Source organism: Hemibagrus wyckioides, linkage group LG04 (assembly GCF_019097595.1).
Source record: "Hemibagrus wyckioides isolate EC202008001 linkage group LG04, SWU_Hwy_1.0, whole genome shotgun sequence".
NCBI classification, from domain to species: domain Eukaryota; kingdom Metazoa; phylum Chordata; class Actinopteri; order Siluriformes; family Bagridae; genus Hemibagrus; species Hemibagrus wyckioides.
The window spans coordinates 12315869-12339334 of NC_080713.1; the positions used below are offsets into that span (position 1 = coordinate 12315869).

A 23466-nucleotide genomic window follows, 5' to 3' on the forward strand; every position below is an offset into this window, starting at 1 on the left:
AGACATGCATAATCATTGGCTGTGATGTTTGATCCTGTTCCAGAGGTCATGTAGGAAGGGCACTGCTGTCACGTCTCTAGAGGAAATAATAATTTAGTCTAAAGTCTTTATGAAGAAATAGTTTGACACAGCACAGAGACATGAAGTAAAAATTAGTAAATAATATATAAGCTACTCTCAGGTACACATTATATCAGTGTAAATACTAAACAGTTGAGAACATGAGAATTATAACCATCAGTCAGATTTTGTACAAAGTTATCTGAAGAAACTGGACTATTCATTTAATGATCACTACTAGTAGTAATCCACAATAATATAATAGTGTTATTTGCACACAGGCCGAACCTTAAATTGCTTCCTACACTACATATGCTGCCTACAGAGGGTATAACTACCTTGGTTCTATTAGGTGTACTACAGTCTATATGACATTTAGGATTCAACCACAGAAATAAGTGCATGCAGCATGTGCACCCACCACTGATGCTGAAGCATTCATTTAAAGCAAGTAGTTTGTATGATGTAGCAAAGTGGTTGTGACAAACACTGCATTGTTTTATTTAAATACACAATATTTATTATTATTCCACCATGTTGCACTTCCTATTGGTTTGTTGGTTCACCAGTTACACAGGTGATGTAAAAAAAAATAGATTTGCTTAACTGTATATGGAAGTACGATGTTAATATCCAGTGGCATAATACACCTTAATACAGCCATCTTCAGACTACTCTCCATTAAACAAAGACTTGCTGATGTATCCCAGATATCCAAAAGTATCTAGAGGTTATACATATTACTGAAACTTATATCAGACATATCTAAACAGGGATTTAGGTTTATTCATCACTGCTGTCCTCAAAGGCCAACCACAAACATTTTATTCATCACATGAAGTATCATTCGGTTATCACTTCAGTATTATGAAGTTTCTTCTGTTTTGTTGTTGCTATTGCTTTTTAAATTTCGTTCAATATATTGTGACAAAGTCCTTATCACTATATTGTATTAAATACCTTCATTACTAAGACTGTATAAAAAGATGATGATCTGATGAGTCTGTCACAATCATGCAAAAGAAAAAAAAAATGTTTATTTACCAGAAATTGAAATTCATCATACAGTATATTCTAAGTGAAATAATGAAAACATGCACCAGTAAAAGTAGCCAGCTTCCAAAATAGAGCTTCAATGCTTTGTATGTGTGAGATTGCTATTAAATATACATTAAACATCAACATCAGGAGCAGGAGAGAAAAACAGAACATTTCATATGGTTAATATGACAATAAAATGTAAATGTTCAAGAGGTCACAGCTGAAAACTGTTAGCTGCAATATCTGTGAAAACTTTAAGTGCCTATAAAGAAATGAAGTACTATAAAAGAAAGCTATGTTTAAGCTGCTTGTGTATGATTTCACATTGCAGGATCTATTTACAGCATAAAGGCAACATTCTTCCTCATATCCTCTCAGGGCATTTTTTCTCGCCACCGTTGCCTCAGACTTGCTCATTAGGTATACATATAAATTTAATATGTATTTAATATGTAAAAATTCTGAATTTTTATATTTCTGTAAAGCTGCTTTGAGACAATGACCATTGCTAAAAATGGAATACAAATAATATTGAATGGAATTGAATTCTAATGACATACATAGCTACACCTCTGCTAATGACATACATAGCTACACCTCTGCAAATGACGTACATAGCTACACCTCTGCAAATGGCATATATAGCTACACCTCTGCAAATGACGTACATAGCTACACCTCTGCAAATGGCATATATAGCTACACCTCTGCAAATGACGTACATAGCTACACCTCTGCTAATGGCATACATAGCTACACCTCTGCTAATGACATACATAGCTACACCTCTGCAAATGGCATATATAGCTACACCTCTGCTAATGGCATACATAGCTACACCTCTGCTAATGACATACATAGCTACACCTCTGCTAATGACATACATAGCTACACCTCTGCTAATGACATACATAGCTACACCTCTGCAAATGGCATATATAGCTACACCTCTGCTAATGGCATACATAGCTACACCTCTGCTAATGACATACATAGCTACACCTCTGCAAATGGCATATATAGCTACACCTCTGCAAATGGCATACATAGCTACACCTCTGCAAATGACATACATAGCTACACCTCTGCAAATGGCATATATAGCTACACCTCTGCAAATGGCATACATAGCTACACCTCTGCTAATGACATACATAGCTACACCTCTGCAAATGGCATATATAGCTACACCTCTGCAAATGACATACATAGCTACACCTCTGCAAATGGCATACATAGCTACACCTCTGCAAATGGCATACATAGCTACACCTCTGCTAATGACATACATAGCTACACCTCTGCAAATGACATACATAGCTACACCTCTGCTAATGACATACATAGCTACACCTCTGCAAATGACATACATAGCTACACCTCTGCAAATGGCATATATAGCTACACCTCTGCAAATAGCATACATAGCTACACCTCTGCAAATGACATACATAGCTACACCTCTGCTAATGACATACATAGCTACACCTCTGCAAATGACACATAGCTACACCTCTGCTAATGACATACATAGCTACACCTCTGCAAATGACATACATAGCTACACCTCTGCAAATGGCATATATAGCTACACCTCTGCAAATAGCATACATAGCTACACCTCTGCTAATGACATACATAGCTACACCTCTGCAAATGGCATATATAGCTACACCTCTGCAAATGGCATACATAGCTACACCTCTGCTAATGACATACATAGCTACACCTCTGCAAATGGCATACATAGCTACACCTCTGCTAATGACATACATAGCTACACCTCTGCAAATGACATACATAGCTACACCTCTGCTAATGACATACATAGCTACACCTCTGCAAATGACATACATAGCTACACCTCTGCTAATGACATACATAGCTACACCTCTGCAAATGACATACATAGCTACACCTCTGCAAATGGCATATATAGCTACACCTCTGCAAATAGCATACATAGCTACACCTCTGCTAATGACATACATAGCTACACCTCTGCTAATGACATACATAGCTACACCTCTGCAAATGACATACATAGCTACACCTCTGCAAATGGCATATATAGCTACACCTCTGCAAATAGCATACATAGCTACACCTCTGCTAATGACATACATAGCTACACCTCTGCTAATGACATACATAGCTACACCTCTGCAAATGACATACATAGCTACACCTCTGCAAATGGCATATATAGCTACACCTCTGCTAATGGCATACATAGCTATACCTCTGCAAATGACATACATAGCTACACCTCTGCAAATGGCATATATAGCTACACCTCTGCAAATAGCATACATAGCTACACCTCTGCTAATGACATACATAGCTACACCTCTGCTAATGACATACATAGCTACACCTCTGCAAATGACATACATAGCTACACCTCTGCAAATGGCATATATAGCTACACCTCTGCAAATAGCATACATAGCTACACCTCTGCTAATGACATACATAGCTACACCTCTGCAAATGACATACATAGCTACACCTCTGCTAATGACATACATAGCTACACCTCTGCTAATGACATACATAGCTACACCTCTGCAAATGGCATACATAGCTACACCTCTGCTAATGACATACATAGCTACACCTCTGCAAATGACATACATAGCTACACCTCTGCTAATGACATACATAGCTACACCTCTGCAAATGACATACATAGCTACACCTCTGCAAATGGCATATATAGCTACACCTCTGCAAATAGCATACATAGCTACACCTCTGCTAATGACATACATAGCTACACCTCTGCAAATGACATACATAGCTACACCTCTGCAAATGGCATATATAGCTACACCTCTGCAAATAGCATACATAGCTACACCTCTGCAAATGGCATATATAGCTACACCTCTGCAAATAGCATACATAGCTACACCTCTGCTAATGACATACATAGCTACACCTCTGCTAATGACATACATAGCTACACCTCTGCAAATGACATACATAGCTACACCTCTGCAAATGGCATATATAGCTACACCTCTGCAAATAGCATACATAGCTACACCTCTGCTAATGACATACATAGCTACACCTCTGCAAATGGCATATATAGCTACACCTCTGCAAATGGCATACATAGCTACACCTCTGCTAATGACATACATAGCTACACCTCTGCAAATGGCATACATAGCTACACCTCTGCTAATGACATACATAGCTACACCTCTGCAAATGACATACATAGCTACACCTCTGCTAATGACATACATAGCTACACCTCTGCAAATGACATACATAGCTACACCTCTGCTAATGACATACATAGCTACACCTCTGCAAATGACATACATAGCTACACCTCTGCAAATGGCATATATAGCTACACCTCTGCAAATAGCATACATAGCTACACCTCTGCTAATGACATACATAGCTACACCTCTGCAAATGACATACATAGCTACACCTCTGCAAATGGCATATATAGCTACACCTCTGCTAATGGCATACATAGCTATACCTCTGCAAATGACATACATAGCTACACCTCTGCAAATGGCATATATAGCTACACCTCTGCAAATAGCATACATAGCTACACCTCTGCTAATGACATACATAGCTACACCTCTTCAAATGGCATATATAGCTACACCTCTGCAAATGGCATATATAGCTACACCTCTGCAAATGGCATATATAGCTACACCTCTGCTAATGACATACATAGCTACACCTCTGCTAATGACATACATAGCTACACCTCTGCAAATGGCATATATAGCTACACCTCTGCTAATGGCATATATAGCTACACCTCTGCTAATGACATACATAGCTACACCTCTGCTAATGACATACATAGCTACACCTCTGCAAAAGTGAGAATTATTTGTACAGAGGAAAGATTGATATCTGAAGCCTTAAAGTTGAAAGGTACCTTTGTGTGACAAAAATATTTCATACTGGGTGAATATACAGGTAAATGGCTATGCTGTAAGTCTGTGTATATCACCTTAACTGAGCATATGCTGCTAAAGCCTTTTTTATGCATTATACTATTTATATATTGTACTTGTATTGATATTTTATATTACTTATTTTACTTGTAAATGTGTAGGAGCATTGATTTTGAATATAATGCACTGATGGAGGCTGACACATTAACCATTTCAGTTCTTGCATAATTTTTTTATTCTTCATGAAAAAACATTCCTGGAGAAATTTTTTTAAAAAAAAGGGATTTAAGCAACTTTGTGGGTTATTCTCTGATCAGAAGGAGAAATGTAGTCAGAGACCGCCTGGTAAAGGCATGGTGTTTGAGTATGAGTATGAACTAGCAAGGCATATATGATGGATCCTAAAAATTCATCATCAAAAAGCACAGTTTCACAACAGCATTCCTGTAAACCATCAGCATAAAACATAAAACAGATCCAAGAGTTATCTGACTTCAGATTTGTGTTGTGAAAGTGAATTCGCCTGGGGAAAAGAAGAAAAATGTCTGATGCATTATTCATTATTAAAACTGGGAGTGCTATGTTTCCCTCTTATAATTCTATCCTTATGACGGGCATTTGGGAAGGCAGAACTGAGCATAACTATTTTTAATGCCCCAAGGTAATGTCTGCTGTACACTGCAGAAGGAGAGAAAAGAACAGAAACAGACACAGAGAGAAGGACTTAATCCTCTCTTAGGAGTAACACATGTCTGACCATAATTACATCCTTGAAGCCTTTCTCTGACCTTTGACTTCTACCCCTCATTCCAGAGATGACTGCTTTGAGTGTGTCGCATTCAATCAAACACACACACACACACACACACACACAAACACAAACACACAAAACCCCTCCAAAACTAATCAAAACCCATTAATTTAATTCCTCTTGACTTAATGTTGTTGTTTTTATACTCTTTTTTTCCATTGCCAATAAATAACTTTTATTGCTCTAAACTACATCCTTTTTTCATATTTGCTTGCTGCTCCTCTGGATAGGAAGTGAGGCAAGAAAAAAAAGGTCTGTAGGGTCTGTAGGGTCTGTTTAGGAGAAGAGAGCAGACGCACAATTCCCTTAAAGGGATTTCCTCTTCTTTTCGCTTATACACTGTCACATCAAATAAACGTCCTGTCCCTGTATATGCACTGAGGAGTTAAAGAGAACTCTCTCTGCTCTAATGTCCAGAAAAGTACTTTGCTCCATACTGATCGGATGTGTTCTCGCTTCTCTGCAACTGTAGCAAACTCACAAGGTAACTTCCAACTACTTTGTGACCTAAGTCAGGTGTGTTAGAGCACAGAAAACTTAAAAAAAAAAAAATATGAAGTATTTTTTTTAATAATCTCTAATTTAGAGGTCTGTCTCCAACTCCTAGCCTTATGTGGGTGTAGTCAACACTTCCTGAAGAAGAAAAAAACTGGGCTTTAACAGAACCTGAAAATAGAGCCCTTTTAGACCTTTTCTGTTGCTGTTTACATGACCTGTGATCAGTCCCTGACTATGACTGAAGCAAAATGGCCCAGGTCAGCTCATGATTCATATTCACAGAAAGTCTACACCATGTTACTGCTTAGAGCTTGGTATGGAAGTTGATTATATTACTATATACAGTTTTGCTTAAAAACAATTTTTTGCATTGTAGTTTAATTACATATGCTGCTTAGAAACAAAAGGTACACCTGCAAGATATACCAGATGACTTCTTATCCAGAGCCATTTCCTGGACCTCAAAGCTGATTTAAGGCACTCATGGAAAATGGTTTGAGAAGTACACTAAAGCACATTTCAACATGGCAATAATATACCATTTATATATTTCTAGTAGACAGATGTGTACACAGATTTTGTGGTAGACCATTGTGGTAATTTAATGTGACAGCAGACAGCAGTGGCTGAGTTTACACTCAAAGCTCTCTCAGAGCACACACATTGTATCATAATTATAATTTTTACCTCAACAGTTTAGAGAATCTGAATTATGTTCACAATTGGCTATAATCAGAGGATTGAATACATTAAGAGTCACTTGTGCCCAGTATGCAATACTGTAATAGTCACTGTAATAAGGGAAATAAAGAGGGGAAAGAGCTTATTAATGCTTACATAACTATTTAAGGAAGATTTTATTTCAGTCTACCTGTACTCAACTTCTACAAACGACTTTGATATGCTGGAGCCACCTGGATCAGAGGAGGAATTTCAGAGGTATTTCAAAGGTTCTCCATTAAAGAATTCTTTGGCCAGTGTATAATGTCGAGGTGGAGGACTAGTGCCAGTTTTTGTTCCTTCTTATAAGAAATATCACTGCAATCATATCACCACTCTCATTATAGACAATCAGACACTTCGTACTTCGTATAATAGGTTTTTTTTATTTGTTTTCTTACATGCTGCCAAAACCATCTAACATTTTTGGAACTTTAGCTGAAATTAGCAATAACAATTTACTGCTAATTATTTCATTTGCAATTACTTTTACTTTAAGTGTCATGGGAATTGAAATACAATGGTATATTACAACTTTTATGCATTTACAGGGTCAGCTATTTTGTTTACATGCATGCTTTCAAGTGCCTTAATGGAAGCAACAGTATTGTTATATGTTCTTATTACTTTATTTGAATTCTTCAAACAAATTCATTATAATAATCTGTGCTTCTGCTGTAAAAAAACAAAACAAAAAAATAACAGATCCACTTACAGCTTTACCAGCAAGCATTTAAGCCAGTATGAAACCCACCCTTTTTAAAGTGGACATGCACATGACATTAAGAAATTGTGGCTCAACTTAATAAATTGGTAAGCCATATCATGATATGAATTAACCCAGCTTGGGGATGTTTGGTTAAGTCAAAACCACAACCATACTAAAACCACAATGTTTGTTGAGTTTGCTTTGCAGTACAGCCCCAAGGCTTTCTCTACCACACATGGTGCCATGTTTTTAACAGAATAATTTGGTGGGAATTTTCATGAGCTGCACAAGGCCACAGCTGGGGTACAGGTGGAGAGAGGAAGAAAGGGAAAGAAGGGTATGGAAAAGAGAATGATTGGCAATGAAGGGAGGGATAGAGCGGAACTATGCACTCCAGGGGAGAAACTAAGGGACAAAATGACAAAGCACAGCATCAACTATGAGACAATGTAGAGACATTATGAGACACTGTGAGGGTGTGTGTGTGTGTGTGTGTGTGTGGAGAGAGAGAGAGAGAGAGAGAGAGAGAGAGAGAGTCTTACATTCAGTGACTTCAAAATCCAGACATGCACCTGGCACTGCAGGGTTTTTTTCCCTTGAGCTTGTACTGGAAAGAAAAAAATGCCCTGAGTGGCAATTACCTCAGCTCTTGGCAGGGATTCTAATTAAAGCCAAACTTGTTTCCTTCAGTGAACAAACATGACAAGCACCGGGCTGCATGGTGTGGAGTGAAGCAGAGACGTCTTTCTTTAGCCAAAATATTAAGTGACTGCAGGTGCCTCAGGAATGCCCTAGAGGGAGGGAGAAATAGCAAAATGATCTTTCACTCCGTTGTTCACTTTCTAAATGTTTTTCCTTCAGACATTTTCACCCTTTGTCTCTTGCTAGTTTTCTTCTCACTGTTTCTGTGATTCTTACTCACAATTGCTAATTGTGCCTTTCTCTCAGACAGTGTATTTCTCTCAGTTGTTTATTTCAGGCTTGGTGAATAATGCTGGATTTTTTCCTGTGGATTTATAATGTAATAACATTTAAAAATATAAATACATACCATAACCATTTCCATTTTTCAGACTATAAACACATGTTAATCATCACATGATAAATTTTGTTGTAGGAAAAATAAAGTCAAAACCCTCTGACAGTTTTTGACAAGGGTTGGGGGTCAGGATAAGCAGGAACAGATGCAGGATCTTGGACCTAGAGGACCTGACAGAAGAACCCCGCTCAGACCTCTCATGCTGGATCCAGGCAAGATCCAAAATGAAGTTAATTTCCTCTCTCATCTCTCAAGACAGACATCCCCAGCAAAAAAAGCAGTGAGTTGGCAAATCCAATCCCGCTCACATTCATGATCCCTCGGAATGCATGTGCACTGCCCAAGCATATGTGGCTCTTTGAGCCAGATGAGAGAGGAGAGGGTGGAGGAAAGGTCAGCTCAGTCAGGAATTACCTAAGGCTGTCCTCATAACTGGAAAAAAAGCAGTATGTGGAAGACATGGACACTCCTGAGTCATGGAATGTACTAAAGATAGAGAAGGTTCACTTTTTTACATATCATCTAACAAACCCTTGCTTTCAGCTTCTACTGAACACTACATTTGTGTTGTAGTTGACATATGTGCTTTCAAGTAACATTTAATAATAAATAATAAATGTAAAATTCAAGATCATGCGTAGATGAAAAATAATTTAAACAACACAATATACCAAAAAACAAACCAGACGCTGTTCTAAACAATCAAATATTACATTAATATTTTTTAATAAACCTGAATTTATTTAATGGTAATTTACTGTATAACAGCATATTTGTATTTGGAACAAATTAGAACTCTGCATAAATGTTAATGGCCCCAGTTATACTGTCCTATATCCATTGTAGGTAGAGTTAGGCATTACAATAAAAACATAGGTTGTCTTAACTGGATATCTTAATTGCACATCCCTATCCCTGTCCCTATCCTAGTATCCTTTTGTGTTAAAGGGCATACACCTAGTCTTTATGTTTTAATTACATACTTATTAGCATTATGGGCTATATTAGTTTAGTGTATTTTACATGAAAATGTGTGGCATGATGATGCAGCAGGTAACATTGCCACCTCACAGAGGTTAAATCTTGAGTTAATTTTACTGACTGTGGAGTGTCCATGTGGGATCCCTCTGGGTTCTTCAGTTTCAAGTTCACTTTATTGCTTAATGTTTCGAAAATACCAAGTAAAGGAGAGGCAATTAAATTACAGTGCAATTACATTATTATATTAATTAAATTGCATCCATACAGTTAACATAAAGTGCTTACAACAAGCAAACATAGATACCATACAAGGGAGGACTGTAACCATTTCACAGAGATGGGAGAAAAGTTATTACGACTGTCAGATTAAACATTTGCGTTAAAAACAACAACAAAAACTACAGTGTAGTGCGAGTATTGGTACAATATAAAAATAATTGTAGACCACACCACATTGAAAGGTGCATCAATAGTGAGTTTAAAGTGAAGTAGTGCAAAATGTTGAGATGAAAAATGTGGTATGTTGTAATGAACAGTTGCAGTTGCAGGAGAGGTTCAGTCTGGTGAGGTACAAAAAGCCAGAGTCACTCAATGACTACTATTGAGAATCCTTATTGCATGAAGGAAGAAGTTGTCATTTAGCTGGAAGGTGTGTGCTGTAATGCTATGCAGGAACAAGGCATAAGACTGGGCTCCTGTCCTGCATTAGGTTATGTAAATCTGCTGTATTTTGATGTACTTCTTACTGTTTTCTGAAGGAGCATTTAGTCATGTGTGTTCAGATTGCCAAACCACATTGTGATGCACTCAGTCTCCTCCTAAAGAACAAATGCTGCTATGCCTTTTTAAGGATGTTGCTGCTGTTTACAGACTAAGTTAGAGAGTTTGGCAGCTGAATCTGTGGACAATTTCCACAGGTGAACCACTGATAACAACAAGTTATCAGTTCAGTTTTTTCTCACATTTAGAGTCAGGTAGTTATTAAATCCCAGTTGCTAAGTCACCTAAAGGAACTTAAGATGACAGTTCTAGAATCTCTATCCAGATCATCAATGTTTCTTTTGAGCCTAATCACTGTGATGTTATCTGTGAACTCGATATTGCTGGTGCTGAATCTGGCTACATATTCATGAGTGAATAGTCTGTACAACAAGGGGCTAAAGAAGCATCCCTGGGGCATGCCCCTGCTAAATGTCACTGTGGGTGATGGCCTGTTGCTGATCCTTACTGTCTAGGGTCTGTTGTAGAGAAAGTCTAAATAGCTAGTTGCAGATGGAGCTGCACAGGGCCAGGCCACTTAGCTTTAACACCAGTGGTCTAGATTGTGTCTAGAAAGGTTGTGGCGATAATTAAACTAAAATGGGTCAAGAAGTTGCTGAGTATCAATGATATGATGCTTTTCCAGGCAGTTCATTATGCCAGATGGATTGATAGTCATTCAGGGTGAAGGCTGGCATTTATGTGAGACCTGAGTCAGCTGATTTGAGAATGTCTTCAGAATGCAGGGTCAGATTCTGTCAGGCCCAATAACTTTCTGTGGAATTTGTAATCTGTAGTCTCCTGTAGTCAGTGCCACATGTAATGTTGTTTGGAGCTATTGTAATGTTTTGCAAGCTTTTGGCTGAACTGTCTTTTGGCAGAACTTATAGATTTCCGCAGATCATACCTGGATTAATTGTATGATTTAATCTCCAGAAAGGAAGATGCAGACACAGACTGACTTTACTTTTAAGTTATGGTAGAAGCTGATAAGTCCAGTGGGAACACAAGAGTCAATGCAGAAAATGTCTTGAATATTGGCTAGTTTGTTGTTTCAAAGCAGTCTTACAGTTGAGATTCATGCTCTGTGTTCCAGTATTGAATTCTACTATCTGTTGGTGAAGACTGCTTTTCAGTTCTGCTTTTAAGCAGGAGTAAAGCAGAGTAAGGACAAGTCTGTCTACCCAATTGTTCGTGGTGTAGCAATGATACAGTTTTCTATCACATCTAGTTGGACAGTTTACATAATGGGAAAAAATCTTCTTTTTTTTTTTAGGTTTCAGTCCACATTAGAGTCACTATGGCCAGTTTGAGGTGGCAAATCTAGAAACTGTTGTGTGTGAAAATCCTTGGAGATCAGCACTTTCTGAATTACTTATCTGGCACTGAGAACCATGCCATGATTAAAGTCAGAGAGATCACACTTTCCCCCTCATTCTGATGTTTGATGTGAAAATTAACTGAGGTTCTTGTCCTGTATCTGCAAGATTTTTGCCATTGTGATCTTGCCACATGATTGGCCGATTAGATAACTACATGAATGTACAGGTGTTCCTAATAAAGTGGAGGGTTGAGTGTTCCCATCCCAAAAAATTGGAACAACAACAATGTTCCAACAAACAATCTTTTGTTTTTGTTATGCACAAAAAACAAGTAGCAAAACTACAAATAGCAAAATATCCCTAATAGCAAAACTGCTCTGATCTTTTCCGAAATTTTTCCCTGTAACAAATCAGCCAAACAGATTTGGCCTGGCTTATTTTTGCGCAACAGCCAAAACTGGCAAAGGTATGTACATCTGATGTAATTTTAGGCCAGAGCTCTCCCAGCACAACCTTTAATTTTATTATATTTAGTCCAGATTACACACAGGCTCATGACTCACTTTCACGTCTGGTACAAATGTGGCACAGAATCGGTTACAGTTAGGACAACACTGGCCCAGGTCCTCACCTTAAACCCTGCTTATCCGTCTGTGGCCATAATCTTGTAGCTTTATATCCATGAGTGCTAAAATGCAATATTAAACATATACTATTTTTTAATCTTCCAAATAATTAAAATGCCATTTTAATTCTTCAAGACATTTTCTTGCCTAAACCATGTATATAAACAAAACATGCGAGAAAAGAAAAAAAAACAGTTCGTACGTGTTTCTGACAACAAGCCTGAACATATATATATATATATATATATATTTTTTTTTTTTTTTTGCCTAGATTGATAATGGAGACAGAATTTGCAGATTGGTATCTGTTAGCGTAAAACACATGAAAACAAAAAAAAAAACTAGCTACACAAAAGTAAGAACATGAACATACGTGTGGGCTAAAAATAATGGCTACAAAAGACAAAAGCTACATAATGAGACCCACAAAATTTAATTTAAATTGTTACACCAATGGGAGCAGGTTTTCATTCCAGTCAAGCAGGAGCCACATCTGATTCTAGGTTTAATCAGTTGATATTGGCTTTCAATACCTTCATCCACACCAGCCTTTGACGGATAGCATTGGACACCCTGAGTTACACTTCTTAGGAGGAACTTTAACTTCTTGTGTGAATATAAATAGATATTTTCATGCTAAGAGCATATATTTTGTTTATGGAAGTGTTTCTAATCAGAAACTAAAAGAAAGTTACTCATTTTAAGATTAATAAAACCATATTTCTAAACAGTTTTCTACATTCTAGGCGAAAGTGGCAGACCACCTAGGGCATGTGCAGACTGATAAATAAGGCTCACACTGCATGTACCTATGTACAGAAGGGTTGTCCCCTGAAGCATAAATTCATTTTGTGTATTTAATGTTATGGCTGTAACCTGAATCAACTGCATCTATAGCTGCATGAATAGAAAGTTAGAATGTGCCAGAAAAGTGGATCTGAAACGGATTCATCTGTTGTCTGGGAATCTGACCCCAAAGCAAAAACTCCAAACAAACATTCCAAAGTCACACTAAAGGAGTGAAATGACTGCAACCTTTATGTGGATTTGCCATACAGGCGTCTAAACTCATAAGCATAATCTGTACTGGAGCCGGTCCAAATCTGCTAAACAGATATGAGTGTTACCCAGCTCTGCCAGAGGAAACACAGATCCAGATTGGAGTCATCTGCTATCTGAGTTAGGTTTGAGATCATAAGATGAAAAAGAGATAAAAGATCAGAATTTCAGCTTTCATTTCCTGATATCTGCATCTAGATGTGTAAAACAACATATAAGCAACTTTTGAATGAACTTTTGAAGTGATCAAAAATATAGGGACATGTAATGGGTGTTTATTGTTGCCCAAATGGACCCTATTAGATTGATTGATTGTCTGAACATCTATTCTAGGTTTGAGCTCTGGGTTTTGCCTGTGAAGACTGCATTTGTTGTTAAATGTGTTTTTGTTGAACTTTATCTCATCTATATATTAGGATGATTTTCCAGGAATGTACAGGCTTTTTTTTAAAGATGTTTTTGGCAAACTCTTAAAAAGTGTTCTGATTTTTGAGGCTGACCTATAGTTTACATCCTGTAATAAATCCTATCTATTTACCTTGTTAAAGTCTTCTCTTGATTGTTGACTTTCACTTTAATCTCCTGGAAGGTTTTCTTGATCTTGCCAATTGTTGTGAAAGGGTTTTTCTTCATTAGGGAAAGAATTCTTCTGTGATCTAATACAGTTATTTTGCTGGGTCTTTTGGTATTCCTGAGCTCACCAGTGCATTTGTTCTTTTTAATAACATACAAAATAATTGTTTTGACCATTGCTAATATTTTTGTACTCTCTCTGAATGGTTAGTTTTGATTTTTTTCTTTGTTCAGCCTAATAATCAGTCTTATTCTTCACCCTAATGATGGCTTTCTTCACTGGTAGTGACAGCTCTTTGGACTTTATATTGAAAGTTAACAGTAACAGATTCATAAACCATACTTGAAATACAAACTAGACCTTTTATCTTTTTACATGTAAGTGAAATAATAAAGGAATAACACCTACACATGGAACAACTAAGCAGCCCATTGTCTAATGCATTACTTATTCTTATTGTTTGCTACCTTAAATGAAAACAGAATTGATTTACTGGATTCCTGATTGACTCTATGAATCTACTGAACCACCTTGGCAACCCATCACTTATCCCTTGCAACACCTTTAGCACTGAATTATGATATAAATACTGATACTGGTATTTAGGCTGCCTTGGCAAAATTTAATGTCTCCACCCAATATGTCTGGACAAGTACCTAAAACATTTTCAGTGCATGTACTCAAGTGAGTGACTAGGCAATGTATCGATTTAATTACTGAGCTCTCAGGCATGTTTGAGAGGGCACATAAGGTGCAACGAAAAAGGCATGCAGATTGGCTGATTGATGACAGTAGACTGGCAGGCAAGTTTGTGTGCCATGCATTTTGTCTCATGCCTGTGTTACCATGCTTACAATGTACACCCTTTTAAACCATTGTATGATAAGCAAAAATATCTACACCTTTGCTTTGGAACTTTCTTCACTTGTGACTCACCTTCTGTTGCTGTGGATGGTCCCATTTGGTTACCCTAAACTCAGTCTCAATAATATATGGTATTTGCACTACTAATGAGTGTAATCTGTTATTGTTTTGTAAGGTGGATATTTGTACACAGCCTTTCTAGTTTCACTAGGCCCTGGTGGTTCAAAATGTGAGGAAGTGGAATAAAGGGGAATAGGGATCTTTTACTCATCACAGTCACAAGGTAATGACTTTTATCTAGCCATGGAGGTCATGGTCTAGTGACTTCTGTGCCAGTCCCAAGCCCGGATAAATAGAGAGTGTTGTGTCAGGAAGGGCATCCGGCATAAAACATATAGAGGAAGAAGTAGAGGAGGGAGGAGAGTGCATAGGCAGGGAGAGAAGAGGAAAGGTAAGAGTGTAGGACTGTGAATAGGAACTCTGAATATTGGTACTATGACAGGGAAAGGTAGAGAGCTGGCTGATATGATGGAGAGAAGGAAGATGGATATACTGTGTGTACAGGAGACCAGGTGGGAGGGTAGCAAGGCTCGTAGTATAGGAGCAGGATTCAAGCTGTTTTATTATGGTGTGGATAGTAAGAGAAATGGGGTAGGTGTGGTCCTGAAGGCGGAGATTGTGAGGAATGTTCTGGAGGTGAAGAGAGTGTCAGACAGGGTGATGAGTCTGAAGTTAGAGATTGAAGGGGTGATGTTGAATGTTGTTAGTGGCTATGCCTCACAGGTAGGTTGTGAGTTAGAGGAGAAAGAGAGATTCTGGAGTGAATTAGATAAGGTGAGAGAGTATTCCCATGGGTGAGAGAGTGGTGATAGGAGCAGATCTTAATGGACATGTTGGTGAGGGGAACACAGGTGATGAGGAGGTGAAGGTCAAGTTTGGAGTTAAGGAAAGGAAACTTGAAGGACAGATGGTAGTGGACTTTGCTAAGAGGATAAACACTTTTCAGAAGAGGGAAGAGAATAGAGTGACTTACAAGAGTGGAGGCAGGAGCACACAGGTAGACTACATCCTATGTAGAAGAGGCAATCTGAAGGAGATTAGTGACTGTAAAGTGGCAGTGGGAGAGAGTGTAGCCAGACAGCATAGGATGTTGGTGTGTAGGATGACTTTGATGGTCTGTAAGAAGTAGAGGTCAAAGATAGAGATAGAGAAGAAAGTGGTGGAAGCTGAAAAAGGAGGAATGTTGTGAGGAATTTAGACAGAAGTTGAGGCAGGCTCTGAGTGGTCAGGTAGTGCTGCCAGATGACTGGGAAACTACAGCAGAAGTGATCAGAGGGGTAGAAGAAGGGTGCTGGGTGGGTCATCTTGAAGGAGGAAAGAAGATAAGGAGACTTGGTGGTGGAATGAGGAAGTTCAGGATCTCAGGTGCTCATGAGTGAGGAGAGTGTACAGAGTAGGAGTACTTTGAAGAGCTGATGAATAAGGAAAATGAGAGGGAAAATAGAATAGAAGGGGTGAACTCTGTGAAACAGAAAGTAGATAAGATTAGAAAGGATGAAGTCAGGAAGGCTTTTGAAGAGGATGAAAAGTGGAAAGGCAGTTGGTCCTAACGACATCCCGGTGGAGGTCTGGAAGTGTTTAGGAGAGGCAGCAGTGGAATTTTTATCTAGTTTGTTTAACAGGGTTTTAGAGAGTGAGACGATTCCTGAGGAATGGAGAAGAAGTGTATTAGTGTCGATCTTTAAGAACAAGGGTGACGTGCAGAGTTTAAGTACTTGTGATCAACAGTCCAGAGTAATGGAGAGTGTGGGAAAGAGGTAAAGAAGTGAGTGCAGGCAGGTTGGAATGGGTGGAGAAAGGTGTCAGGAGTTCTGTGTGATGGAAAAATATCAGCAAGAATCAAGGGGAAGGTGTACAAGACAGTGGTGAGACTGACCATACTGTATGGTTTAGGGACAGTGTCACTGAGGAAGAGACAGGAGTTAGAGCTGGAGGTAGCAGAGCTGAAGATGTTGAAGTTCTCTTTGGGAGTAACAAGGTTGGACAGGATTAGGAACAAGTACATCAGAAGGACAGCTCATTTTGGACATTTGGGGGACAAAGTTAGGGAGGCCAGATTAAGATGGTTTGGACATGTTCAGAGAAGAGAGAGCGAGTATATTGGTAGGAGAATGTTGGACATGGAGCTGCCAGGCAGGAGGCAAAGAGGAAGGCCAAAGAGGAGGTATATGGATGTAATAAATGAGGATATGAAGCTAGTGGGTGTAAGTGTTGAGGTTGCAGAAGATAGGGATAGGTGGAGGGAGATGATTCGCTGTGGCGACCCATGAAGGGAAAAGCCGAAAGAAGAACAAGAAGAAGTCACAAGGTAATGACTTTGCTTATAGCACTTTCTAAATCTAAAATTTGATTTTTTTCTGTTTCAGAAGAAAACAACCATTGCAATCCTCCGCTTATTGCAGACACCTAAATACATAATTTGTATTAAATGTGTTAAAATCATTTTCTATGAAAATTGCACATATGCTACAGATTTGCTAGGTGTAGATTTGTTTAAGCAGAAGTTTATGTAACATGGTGGTTCAAAACACCATTACAATGACAGATTCCAAATTTTAGCCTCTCCATGTTGTGTTATCAATGGGCATCAGTATAGGCATGTTCATTCATGTACATGGAAATAAAAACTGGTCAAGAAATGGAAAAATGTCTTTTGGCCAATCAAATTAGCAAAAGGCCATTATTACTAACCTAGGCTTGTGCATGCACGAAAATACAGCCATATAAGTCTTACTGCTTATTAATAGAGATTCTTGGACACAGGAGGAGGACAGCTGCATAGATGGCCAAGCAGCAAACCATAGGCCACAGCTGCATGTCATTAGTGAGTGAGCTAAGGGCCAAAAACTGCCAGCTTATTATAAATGAAGTCATAAAGCCAAAGACAACTCATAAGTTGCACATGCAGCTTGCACATTGAGAATCATATGTAAATTCCTGAAGTAGCGAGTTAATAAACATTTGAACATGAATTAAGGTTGTTTCATTTACAGAACCTTAGCTCTCCCTATCAACCCTGTACCTACAGGAATTGTTCCTCAACAATTCTCGTCGCTGTATACATGCCATTAGTGAGGCCCAGGAGCTCAGTAGTGCCCCCGTGACATTTGGTAAGAATATGCATAGATATAAATACCTAGATGCTGCACTATTTAGACTTGTTTATGGTTATGATTATGATTATGTTAGTGATGAGTATGTTAGTTATTTAATGAATAATTTAAAAATAAATTATTTATTTTGACATTTTCTGCTGTGCAATTAATACAGTTTGGTGCAGAAATAAGCATTTACAAGACAGATATCAATAGGAGTATATATTAATAGTGATAATATATAATTAATAGTCAGTTGGGATAGTAACATAATATACACCATATTCTTCAAGTTGAACTATGTTTTTTGTATGTGATCTGGATCATGCCACTCAAGTCTAAATTAATGACTGGGTCTACTTGATACAATACACATTTTTGGATTGATTCATATTGAATACACAACCATCACCTTTGATCTGAAGTTAGGACTGGTAAATAGTAGCTGTCCTACTTCTAAAGCACTTATTTTTAATGAAACTATTACAGGATCAGGAGTACTATGTTTACCAGAAATTTACATTAAACCAAATAAGTATGTAGAATTAACCAAAGCTAGTCCTCCTAGATATATTTACATACACCAGCATCTTCTAAGTGGCAGAGAAGGAGGTGTCACAGTTATTTTATATTGATGGTCTAGGCATCACACAAAGACTTGGGCATAAATTCAGCATGTCTGAAGTTCTTTATACTAACTTAACATATATAGTCACACAAAATAAGTCTACCCAGTTGATTCCACTAATTATTATTTAGAGACCACAGGGTCTGTATAAAAATCAGAGAGAAAAACTTCATGCACCTTAAAACGAACCACTCAAAAATTAGATCATAAATGGCATAAAACTAAATTGGTAGTATTCCAGTCATCATGGAAGGAGAGCCTTCTGAACTACAGAAAAGCTCTTTATGCTGCTGGATCAATGTTCACTAAGAAATTCAGAATATGACCCTCGAGGTCTGTAAATAGTAATGAGAGGAAATGACTGAGTAGACATATTTTTTGCAGCTACATATGTTATGGTAGTACAAAGTACACAATATTCATCAAATTCATGTCCAGATTTTTGTGTGATGCCTAGATTACCATTATAAATAATTGCCTTGCTTTCTCATGTGCCACTTAGATGAGGCAGATGTATAGAACTATATCTGGAAAGACTAGATTTATTTATTGCTACAAATTTATTTGGCAAGCCTTGTTTCTGTTAAAAAAGTGCTTTAAATTCTTGATCAGAGATTTTAATTTACAATACATGCTTTAGATCCAAGAGATCTAATATGGAACAGTCCTTATTTTAGATGAAAGGTATTGGTTTTCTTTTTCTATAAACCTCCTTTTTCTATATTTCCGTGCAGCTCTGGGAAGACAAACTGTTTCAATATAGTGGAACCTGATCGATGACTCAAGGCAGCTAGCAGACAATTAGTTTAGCCTTGCCTTGGCTCTGGATTGTCACCGATTAACTAGGCCTGATCTAAAACTACAAGCTATGCTTCCTAAGTGGGGTGGATATCATCCTGCCCTCAAAGGCCAGCCAACTACTCCAATTATCCATTTTGTTTTCAGAGTGCCACCTGGACATTGAGTAGTTCAGTGACCATAACCTGCTGTTAGCTATATCATCATGCTATATTACAAGCCTTTGCTAATTTACACTTTTCTTCAAAATGAAAATACAGAAGGTGGGGAAAGTGAAAAATACACAAAAGAAAATGATAAAGCAAAATTATTGTTGAAAAAGAAAAAAAACCTTATAGTTTAAATGCCACCACAGGCGATAAACTCCCAGGAAACAGTTCTTGCACTGTTAAAAGGTAAAAAGTGAGGGTTAAAAAAATACTCACTACATGTATTACAGCGAATAGTAGCATTTAGGTATTTCTATCTATAGCATATGGGCCTTAAAACAAAAACAAATTTCATAATCTCATCCAATAACTATGCCCAACAGGAGAACTGCCATTTGTATTTTGTCTGGTTTGTAACAAACGTTTAAGTACTCCTACTAAGGGATTCAGTAAATGTAATCAAAGTTTGTTTAACATAATGTCAAGATATCTCAGTAACACCAACTTTCAATGGAAATTGAGACTTGTAAACTAAATTTTATGTAATAGTCTTCCTAAAATTCAAGATTCATAAATTGTCAAGGAGTCCATGATGCTAAGGAACACTGCTTCCATAGCAGGCTGATCATTTAAAATAATGACACAACAGCATGTGTGGCATGTAGTGTACTGTAGCATAACTGTAAATCATGTAATGTAGTTCGAACTTTGTATCCAAACACATATGTTAAATACACATACACATGCATTAGTCATGACATTGCCAATTGGCACCAGGAAGTGAAGCTTATAATCTATTTTCCATACAGGTTTCATTATCATTTAGTCCTGATGTCGACTTATATTTATTTATGATGCCAAACTGTGATGGATTTTTAAAATATAAAATGTTTATTGTGTGATGTGGCTCACATGTAATATGTATGTTTATTGATGCAACATAATAACATCCACATAATGGTCATAATGCCATCGAATGGCAACAAAAAGTCCTTCTACACGGACCATCAAATCCAGATTTTGCCAATGCATCAATAAACTTCAAATTTATAATGTGTTATGATGTGAATTTATATACGTTATATAGGTCTGCCATAGCAAAGCTATTATGCTACTTATGACTTCAGTAATGAAGAACGTGTTACATAGTTCTGCTTGGTGTGCATAATGTGATGGATGTGTCAATATTTTGTTGCTCATGCCAGCAGTGAATCATAGTCATAGCACCTTTTAAACTTTTACAGAACATGTAACACTGGCCATTCCCAGGTGGCCATAATTAAAAGCAAGACACTGTGTGTCTAACCCTAGACACACCAAGTAAACTAGGAGTACTGTTATCAGTCATTTGTGGTGAAAGTATGCAAAGAACAGAAAGAGAGAAAGAGAGAGTGGTAGTTTGTGGTGTACACGTGTTGTTATGTAGGTATAGCAGCAAAAAGTTCATAAGGAGTTAATGTTTATATCATTAACTATATATCTCTATAGTCAGGTCTGACACTGGCTTAAGTCCAGAAAGCATTGTGAAGTAAGGAAATAAAGGAACAGCCAGTTTATAGTCCTTGTCTCTGTCATTAAAAATATAGATTACCAGTTATTGTTTTAGAAATTCAGCTTATTGTCATGGATTTCCCCTTCACATCACAGTTCCCATGGTGACAAGCTCCATGTGCTGCCTTCTGTTTTGGTCCTTTCTCTTCCCTTCATTTTATAATTTGCTTATTACCACAGATTTCAAATGAAAATGGAAAAAATAATGCCAATATATGAAAAAGACATCTCGCTTTCAGATAAAAAGATGAATATGATACAATAAATCTGAATTTCAGATTTAATTTCCTGATACTTCCATCAAGTATGTTTAAAAATAGCAAATCTACATTTGTTGTTAAATGCCATAAGGCATCATGAAGATCAGACAGTTGTCTAATGGGAGAAAATCAAGCAATTTTAAACCTGAAAAAAGAGTGGAAATCAATCAGAGGCATTGAACAAACAATGAGTATAGCAAATACAACAATTTGGAATGTCCTGAAAAGGAAACAACCACTGGTGTATTGAGCAACAGACACTGAACACCAGCCAAGGAAAACATGATAGCATAAGATGAGAAACTGTGAAGAAAACCCCAAAGCCAGTGACATCACCAACAACCTCCACAGGACAGCAGTGAAGGTATACAGTTAAAATCAATTTTATTAATATAGGGCCTTTAACAATGGACGTTGTTGCAAAGAAGCTTTACAGAAATATAAAAATCAGAATAAAAATGATAAAGGTTAGGATTTGTATTTATATTTATTTCTTATAAGCAAGCCAGAGGCAAAGGTGACAAGGAAAAAATCTGATTTAGAAAAAACTTTAAGAGGTATCACACTCAAAAGGGAACCCACCCTTATCTGGGTGACCCAGAAGAGTACAATTATTAAAATAATTTCCTTTCTATAACTGTACACTATATAGTCAAGTGCAATTTTTTAACCAAGAGCTTTTGAGCACTTTAAAGATTATGATAATCAGCACAATTTTTTGAATTCATTATAGTTTTAACGTGAATATATTACTGCCAAAGCCATGAAATGTTCAGCGATGGAGATCCGAGGCCAAAACCGACCACATTCGCAGCAGTCTAAAGTCATACCATCCAGAGCAATCCCATGTATCTCCAGGCTGTCTATGAGGAGGCCATCCTCAGCAGCCCTGACCACTGAACACTGGTATCTCAGAAGTAGCATTGACAGATACAAAGAAGAGTGCAAAGAAAAGTATCTCAATCCACCATCAGCAGAAGAGACCAAAAATATAGAAACCATGCCAGAAGATACAAACTACTCATCAGCAGTAGGAATCAGAAGGCCAGACTGGAATTCACAAAGAAATACAAAAATGAGAAATTAGGCTTGGAACAGGATCACTAATCTTTAGTGATGATGTAACCCATGATGGTAGCAGCACAATAAATAGAGAAATTTACATTTTGTCTGCCAATTTATATAGAAATGCATCTAAGTTGATTGGGAGGAACTTCCCCATGCTGGAAGACAATGATTTACACTGCATACACAAGAAAGTATTTTATCAGGACAAAACTGGAAGGTTTTAGACTGGTCAAGTCAAACTGAAGGAACAAACCCCCTAAATAACCAAGAGCCAAAAGAGGCTGTGGTGAAAGCCTGGAAAAGCATCCAGAAAAGAAGAAACCAACAATTTAGTGATTTAGATCACAGGATTGTAGCAGTTATTGCAATCAAGGTATTAGCAACTAAATATTAAATGTTCTTTACTTTAATTTACAATGATCCTTCTTTTTGCTTAACTAAAAATTCTAAACTTTTTGTTTTATGTTTGTAATGTAGGTTTTATTTTATTTAACACACCTAGATATAAACAACAGGATGTAAAAGCTGAATTCTAAAGTTGCTCTTCTGGCTAGATGGATAAATACAGAAAATAGAGGAAAGCATTACTAAGTAGAGTGGCAGTTATCATAACAGCAACAGCTATTACCTGAAACTTGAAAATTTTGTCCCTATCATAACCCCCTATACTGAACTCACTCTACTTGGCCACTGGGGGTGTTATTAATGTTTTTCAGTTTTTTTACACCCTAAAATCATTTAGCTCCACCCACTAAAATTTTATATTTTGTTTAATATGCAAATCCTTCTTTTGAGAGCTTTTCCTTCCATATTGTCATAATTTTTGGTGTCACATTACTCAGAA

The 23466-nt window shown here is 37.4% G+C and overlaps 1 protein-coding gene across 1 annotated transcript in view; it reads right to left on the minus strand.

Moving 5' to 3' along the window:
• Nucleotides 1–7568: 7568 nt before the first annotated feature.
• The window catches only part of si:ch211-151h10.2 (uncharacterized protein LOC567699 homolog), a 41626-nt gene continuing 25728 nt past the window's right edge, over nucleotides 7569–23466 (minus strand). Inside the window, exon 10 of the mRNA XM_058387515.1 lies at nucleotides 7569–8580. Coding sequence (XP_058243498.1) covers nucleotides 8451–8580 — 130 coding nt within the window. The 3' untranslated portion in view covers nucleotides 7569–8450. The remainder of the gene's footprint in view (nucleotides 8581–23466) is intronic.